The sequence below is a fragment of the Triticum urartu genome, chromosome 6A (assembly GCF_056163025.1).
Source record: "Triticum urartu cultivar PI428250 chromosome 6A, HENAU_Tu73, whole genome shotgun sequence".
Classification (NCBI taxonomy): Eukaryota; Viridiplantae; Streptophyta; class Magnoliopsida; order Poales; family Poaceae; genus Triticum; species Triticum urartu.
In genome coordinates, this window is record NC_141878.1 from 402,278,977 (window position 1) to 402,287,259 (window position 8,283).

Below are 8,283 nucleotides of genomic sequence, written 5' to 3' on the forward strand. Positions count from 1 at the left end.
TCAGGTAATCAGTACTGCATATATATAATGGACTGTAGTATATTTAGACAAATGAAAAAACAAGGAGCTTGTAGAGGGTATGTACTCTGTAGTATATTTAGGCAAAGGAAAAAACATTGAACAACACTTGTACATTTTGTACGGAAGCAAAGAAACAAATTGTTAAGTAAAAGATGTTTTTGAATCATATGTATTTAGAAGGGGTGAGTGCACATGCATGTAGATACAAAAATATTAGTATTGGACTACTTGTAACTTTCTTACATCAACCAGGTTTCTGCGAAGAAAAACAAAATGCCAATAACAGACAGAAAGGAAACAAATATTCAGGGTGTGCCCTAAAAATTGGATGTGGAGCTACCAACCAAATGAAATGCGTTGATGACAAAGCAACCTGCTGTCGGCATTGTTTGAATTATTATTATTATTATTTTTAACAAAGGGAGTAACAAAGGAAACTACTAAAAACAATTCAAACACACATATAATTGTTGTTACAAAAAATCATGAATACTAAAGCAAGTATCTAAGTTGTCTTTCCGTAAATCCTCCACATGACCCTAGTTAGATAGATATAATTTTTACGGCAACCAAATTGTACTTGAGTGATTTATACCTTGGACTACATGCTGAGAACTTCTTTGTAGACTATGTTCTTTGTAATATTTGCAGTGGGGTTGGACTGGCCTTCCTTTTTTTATCCGGTACAGTAAGAATCTTCATATTACTTCCAGATGTAGCTCTAGAAAGAGCAACATAGAGTTGCCCGTGTGAAAATACCGGTTCAGGGAGGTATACACCAACATTTGGTATAGTTTGTCCTTGTGCCTTGTTAATGGTCATAGCAAAGCTAAGTCTATCTGGAAACTGCTTCCTCTTGAACCTAAATGGAAACATCTCATCGTCTGATGGGCAAAGAGGAATTCGAGGAAGGAACACCCTCTTACCAGCATGCTGGCCCAACACAATCTCAGCATCTATTGCATTCCTCATGAATCCTCGGACAATCAACCTCGTCCCATTGCACAAACCGCTCGCTGGGTCAATGTTGCATAACAATATAATAGGGAAATTAATTTTCAGCTTTAGGATATGGGGAGGTAGCCCATTAGGTGTTAATGAATTCAAGAATTCAGCAGGGTAGTAGTTGTGTGGATCATCCTCCGCGTGATCAAAACTGTAGTATATCATTTCCTCCCCAGGAAACCTCTCAATCATTTTCATGTTAATCTTGTCAACGTACTCATTCCTAGTTGACAAAATTGCTCGGTACGTTATGTAATTTGGATCCAAGAGGTTTTCTTCTAGGGTCATCTGGAAAACACTTTCAATAAGCTTATCAATATCAGTGGCGTCACTGGTGTATGGTACACAAATCTCATCTGGAAGCCGTATGTAATCATCATCAACGGTATCTTCAGTGCCATTCCCAACACGAAGAAGGTAATCAGCAAACCATGGATCTCTCTGAGCCCTCATATTACGGACAAGTCTTAGTTGTCTCATATTCTCCCAAAGGTAAGACTTACGCAGCGTCGCGTTAGTTAGTTGGGACCTTGTTCCATTACGAACAACAGGAAGCACTTGTCTGAAGTCTCCCCCAAACACAATTGTCCTTCCACCAAACGGCAGGTCAGGTCAAGCCATGATATCCCTCATGCTATTGTCAAGGGCCTCGACCGCCTGCCGCTTTGTCATGGAGGCCTTGTCCCAAATTATGAGGGACGCCCTCATAAGAAGCTTAGCTGTCCCACTTTGCTTGGTGAAACTGCAGACCCCACCGTCTTCAGTGTTCAATGGTATTTTAAACCTTGAGTGTGCAGTCCTCCCTCCAGGCAAGATGGATGCAGCAACGACTGATGTCGCTGTTGCAACAGCTATTCTACCCTCGGCACGTACTTTTGCAAGTAGTGCTTTGTACAGATAAGTCTTTCCCGTGCCTCCGGGTCCATCAACAAAGAACACACCTCCTTGGCCACTATTGATGGTCGCAAGTATCTCATCATATGCATATCTCTATTCTGGGTTTAGGAAAGATGACAAGCCAAGGTGTTCTGGGTCCACCTCTATCGTGGACTCCTCTATGATCTCCCTAGCCTCATTATCCGAGGCATCATATGACTTGTCAATTTTTGGGAGAGGGAGTGATGATATGTCCTTACCCATCGATTCAAGCATATTCTTTATATCTAATAACGCCATCTGCTCAACTGCATGGGGGCACATTTGTGTTAGTCAATAGTCTTCTGTCATAGCTTCCATGTGTCTGTCCCATAGGCCACGCACATTGCTGGGTTCACAAAAGACCAATATAGTGTCAAATAGCCTCCGAAGGGAAGATGGCATACGAAAAACCTTAGCCTCATCAAGACACTCGTTGATAGTATTATCTGACTCGATAAGACCCCTCCTTTCAGCAGCTTCACGGAATGTCAAGTAAACAATACCATTCACTGTTCTAAGGTCTTGGAAGGATGTAGCACCTGTGACATGGTTTAGAAGCACTCTAAGATAATACCTCTCCCCTTCAGCTGGATGTGCAGACACAATTCTCCCAATCTGTGTGCATTCATCCCTCCTTTTCCAATACTTTCCACCTGACATCCAAACAAAATAAGATGGGAAATCCTTATATAAAATTCCTCGAGCCAACTCATATTTCTTGTTTGCCTCAAAATACTCAGTTAGCATGGTCTTGGAAGCTCCTTCTTGAGAGAGGACATCATTCAGATTTGCACCCGCTGGAAACGACACCATGTGCATATTAGGGAGGTGGAGTTGGAGTTGTCTAACAGATGGAAATATCTGACTAAGTTCAAAACCATATATCCTCCATAATGCTTCTGGTGGAGTAACCCACCTGGAATCTCGGTATTTCTTTATCTCATCAATGTTCCTATCACTATCGACCTCATCGATAGAAACAGATGCTCGATCATGCCCCTTATGTATGTATTTAAAGAGGTACTTTACAGCTTTTATGCTTGAGCAAACCTCGACATTGATGTGGCAATTATACCTTCTTAGTAGGTAAGGATTATATGGAACAACCCACCTATTGTCTAACTCTTGGCCACGTACCTTTGCATGGTGTCCATCATCTCTCCTCCTATATATGGGATATGAGTCTTTTCCCTAAAGGGTTGACACATTAAATGGTCGTGGATAATAGTTCTTGCAGCTACCTTTCTGCATGCACACGTTCTTGGGGTTTAGGACTCCACACGGACCATGCATCATGTGCTTCACAACCATTTTGTACAACTCAGGATACTTGGATTTGTCTAGCAATTCAGCAGATATGAGACAGTCATATTGCTCTGGGCATGTTAGCTTGTACCTCCCCTCCATGATTAGGAGGAAATGAGCATGTGGTAGACCTCTTTTCTGGAACTCAACTACATACACATATGCTGCTACCTTACCAAGAATGTGCCTTTTAAAAAGTTGTATCTTGAGGTCTTCCAACTTTGCTCGAAATACTCGTACAATAATATCAGGACGATCCTGTGGGGTTTGTCCAGGCTCTAGCTCACTAATTATTTCATCCCAATTAGGGTTGCAAGTCATGGTTAAAAAATATCTGGCTTCCCATACTTTTGCACCAAGGCCATGGCATCAAGGTATCTTCGTCTCCTATCTCTTCTTCCCCCAATAAATGATGAAGGAACTATAGTCCGTTTGCCCACTTCATCTGCACAGTTTTCCCCAGCTTGAAGGCTATCGACAACACCTTGGTATAGATCAGCACGTATTTGTTTCTGGTGTTTTTTTTATATAGTCCAATCTTGAGCTTTCAACCTTGATGTACATATCAACCACATATTGTTGGAATAGTCGTTTACCGTATAGCATGGTGTTAAATACACCACGACGCATTTGAAACTTGTAGCAATAGTAGTCTCTAACGGAGACGCATAATCGACTATTTGTATATGAACCTATAAAATGAGAGATAACAAAAGGACAATATTGGGAATAAGGAAAAGTAAGTATAATGAGGATAAACAACATTAACACATGTTATTTTCATTATATGAATTACCTAGACTCTATCGACCACTGCGACGGGACTAAAGCATCTCATTCAAGCTGACACCATTCTTTGGGATTTCAGGATGCCAACCAATCTCCCTCTTGGGAAGAATAAAGGGTAAGACAACGGATCATAACATCCATAATATGGTTGGATGCTATATCTCTTGTTGTCGTTGCCGAACAATACTATGCTACGCTCAAAGTACTTACAGAGTTCACTACCCTCAACCCAAATAGCTGCAACCTCCGATGATATAGGCACATTATACCTCCGTTAGTCCAACCTCATGTCGGTGTTCAGTTCAATACGGTATTCCTCAAGGTCATCGACTCCACCTAGATTCCTGAACGTTTCAGAATAAGGATTATGCTTCAGGATGTCAACAAGCCTTCGAATGACATCTCGGTCTAGGTTCGGGGAGCGCCGAAACCTATGTTGTAAACCGGGATCGTCATCATAGAAGTAGAGTTCCAAATGCTTTGGCCCATCTTGAGTTGGACCAAATGAGAAGATGTTGTGGTAAATCTGACCGTGAGCTTGAAATGTATAGACTCCTGACTTCATGTTTGTGTATCTGTTGTCTAGACTGACTCCAAGGGTAGTGAATGAAAAGTGTCCATTGAAGTATCGAATGTTATCCCTAAAATGCACGGCATTGGGATCTGAACTTGTGTATAGCATTTTAAGTTCCAAGGGTGGTTCTAAGTGTGCCAACTTAACTTTTCCAGACTAGCAACAAAATCCATTTGTCTCATACTGGAACCTCTTTGCACCACAATGCTTGCAATCAGTTTTAGGTGCCAGCGTGTGAGTACTTACAGGTATGTTCTCGTAGACACGATCATATGGATCAGGAACTGCTGTAAATGCATCCATCATCTCATCACAGTCTTCATCATCGCCTACATATACATGAGATGAATAGTGTTATATAGGTCTTGCAGTTTTTGTGCAATACATGTAGGGAAGTAAGGCATCCACGACATGGTTTAGGCTATGTGATGATATGGGATCATGGAACTACAACCAATTGAAATTGGAATTTCATCAGAAGTTTTATCCTATGCATCTTGTTCATCATGATCGTAATTATAGATATATTTTTTGGCGTCGAGAAGGAGAAAGCATCACTCAAGATTGGGGGAGGCTTAAGTCAATTTTATAGTCATGCCCCAATCATGAGCTCTCAAGAGAAATTATTATTCAAAAAATTTATGCTCGGCTTTCTCTCAATAATCGCTCCATGCTCGATACTTCTTGTACTGGTTCTTTTATGATGAAGACTATTGAATTCAAATGGGATTTATTGGAAAGAATTAAACGCAACTATGAAGATTGGGATCTCGACGAAGGTAAGGATTCAGGTATAACACCTAAGTTTGATTGTGTTAAATATTTTATGGATACCGATGTTTTCCATGAATTTAGCACTAAATATGGACTTGACTCTGAGATAGTAGCTTCTTTCTGTGAATCCTTTGCTACTCATGTTGATCTCCCTAAGGAGAAGTGGTTTATATATAATCCTCCCATTGAAGTAAAAGTAGTTGCACCTATTAAATTTGAAGAAAATACTATCACTTATAATGTCGATCCTGTTGTTCCTACTGCTTATATTGACAAACCACCTTTCCAATTAGAATAAAGGATCATGCTAAAGCTTCAACTATGGTTCGTAAGAGTAATACTAGAACACCAACTCCCCCTGAGCAAATTAAAGTTGAACCTAGTATTGCTATGGTTAAAGATCTCTTGTCTGATAATATTGATGGGTTTGTTATTTACTTCTGTGGTGATGATGCTAGAATTGCTAAACCTGACACTAAAAATAAATATAGACCTATTGTAGGCATGCCTGTTATTTTTGTTAAAATAGGAGATCATTGCTATCATTGCTTATGTGATATGGGTCCTAGTGCAAGTGCAATACCTCATTCCTTATACAAAGAAATTATGCATGATATTGCACATGCTAAGATAGATGAAATTGATGTTACAATTAAGCTTGCCTATAGAGAAACTATTTCACCAGTTGGGATTGTTAGAGATGTTGAATTCTTGTGTGGGAAAGTTAAATATCCTGCTGATTTTCATGTTCTTGGTTCCCCACAAGATAACTTTTGTCCCATTATATTTGGTAGACCCTTCTTAAATACTTCTAATGCTAAGATAGACTACAAAAAGGATGTTGTTACTATTGGTTTCGGGGATATGTCTCATGAGTTTAATTTTGCTAAATTTCATAGACAACCCCATGATAAGGAATTTGCCTAGTAAAGATGAAATTATTGGTCTTTCTTCTATTGTCGTGCCTCCTAATGATCCTTTAGAACATTATTTGCTCGACCATGAAAATGATATGTTTATGAATGAGAGAAGGGAAATAGATGAAGTATTCTTTAAACAGGGACCTATTTTGAAACACAACTTACCTATTGTAATCCTAGGGGATCCTCCTCCACCCAAGGGTGATCCCGTGTTTGAGCTTAAACCTTTGCCTGATACTCTTAAATATGCTTATCTTGGTGAGAAAGAGATATATCCTGTTATTATTGGTGCTAACCTTTTAGAGCATGAAGAAAAGAAATTATTGAAAACTCTCAAGAAGCATCGTGCTGCTATTGGATATACTCTTGATGATCTTAAGGGCATTAGTCCCACTCTATGCCAGCAGAAAATAAAATTGGAGAAAGACGCTAAACCGGTTGTTGATCACCAATGACGGTTAAATCCTAAGATGAAAGAAGTGGTAAGAAAAGAAATACTAAAGCTTCTGGAGGCAGGTATAATTTATCTCGTTGCTAATAGTCAATGGGTAAGTCCTGTCCATTGTGTCCCTAAGAAGGGAGGTATTACTGTTGTTCCTAATGATAAAGATGAATTGATCCCACAAAGAATTGTTACAGGTTATAGAATGGTAATTGAGTTCCTAAAATTAAATAAAGCTACTAAAAAGGATCATTACCCCTTACCTTTTATTGATCAAATGCTAGAAAGATTATCCAAACATACACATTTTTGCTTTCTAGATGGTTATTATGGTTTTTCTCAAATACCTGTGTCAAAAGAGGATCAAGAAAAGACAACTTTCACTTGCCCTTTCGGTACCTTTGCTTATAGACATATGCCTTTTGGTTTATGCAATGCACATGCTACCTTTCAAAGATGTATGACTGCTATATTCTTTGACTTTTGTGAAAAGATTGTTGAGGTATTCATGGATGATTTTTCTGTATATGGAACTTCTTTTGATGATTGCTTAAGCAACCTTGATCGAGTTTTGCAGAGATGTGAAGAAACTAATCATGTCTTGAATTAGGAGAAGTTCCACTTTATGGTTAATGAAGGTATTGTCTTGGGGCATAAAATTTCTAAAAGAGGTATTGAAGTTGATAAAGCTAAAGTTGATGCTATTCAAAAGATACCGTGTCCTAAGGACATTAAAGGTATAAGAAGTTTCCTTGGTCATGCCGGTTTTTATAGGAGGTTCATTAAGGACTTATCTAAAATTTCTAGGCCTCTAACTAATCTCTTACAAAAAGATGTTCCTTTTGTCTTTGATGATGATTGTGTAGAAGCATTTGAAATACTTAAGAAAGCTTTGATTTCTGCACCTATTGTTCAGCCACCTGATTGGAATTTACCTTTTGAAATTATGTGTGATGCTAGTGATTATGCTGTAGGTGTTGTTCTAGGACAAAGAGTTGATAAGAAATGAAATGTTATCCAATATGCTAGTAAAACTCTAAACAGTACCCAAAGAAATTATGCTACTACTGAAAAAGAATTTTTAGCAGTTGTATTTGCTTTTGATAAGTTCAGACCTTATATTGTTGATTCTAAAGTAACTATTCACATTGATCATGCTGCTATTAAATATCTTATGGAAAAGAAAGATGCTAAACCTAGACTTATTAGATGGGTTCTCCTACTACAAGAATTTGATTAGCATATTATTGATAGAAAGGGAGCTGACAATCCCGTTGTAGACAACTTTTCCAGGTTAGAGAATGTTCTTGATGACCCACTACCTATTGATGATAGCTTTCTGGATGAACAACTAGCTGTCATAAATGATTCTCGTATTGCTCCATGGTATGCTGATTATGCTAATTACATAGTTGCTAAATTTATACCACCTAGTTTCACATACCAACAAAATAAAAAGTGCTTCTATGATTTAAGACATTACTTTTGGGATGACCCACACCTTTATAAAGAAGGAGTAGATGGTGTTATTAGAT

The 8,283-nt window shown here is 38.6% G+C and overlaps 1 protein-coding gene across 1 annotated transcript; it reads right to left on the reverse strand.

Moving 5' to 3' along the window:
* Positions 1-265: 265 nt before the first annotated feature.
* LOC147965403 (uncharacterized) lies at positions 266-3,570 on the reverse strand. Its single transcript, XM_087530445.1, has 4 exons — positions 3,186-3,570; positions 2,356-2,597; positions 781-1,467; positions 266-277 (listed from the first exon to the last, which is right to left on the reverse strand). The coding sequence occupies exons 1-4, from the start codon at positions 3,568-3,570 to the stop codon at positions 266-268; spliced, it is 1,326 nt and encodes a 441-aa protein (XP_087386571.1).
* Positions 3,571-8,283: the final 4,713 nt, after the last annotated feature.

Excerpts from the sequence above, each read along its gene's own strand:
- LOC147965403 (XM_087530445.1), bottom strand. The coding sequence starts at position 3,570 with ATGACTTGCAACCCTAATTGGGATGAAATAATTAGTGAGCTAGAGCCT. Across the intron at positions 2,598-3,185 it reads GAACGTGTGCATGCAGAAAG|GTGGAAAGTATTGGAAAAGG; the intron begins GTAGCTGCAAGA and ends TTTGGATGTCAG. Across the intron at positions 1,468-2,355 it reads AGTGTCTTGATGAGGCTAAG|AGAGATCCATGGTTTGCTGA; the intron begins GTTTTTCGTATG and ends ATGAGGGCTCAG.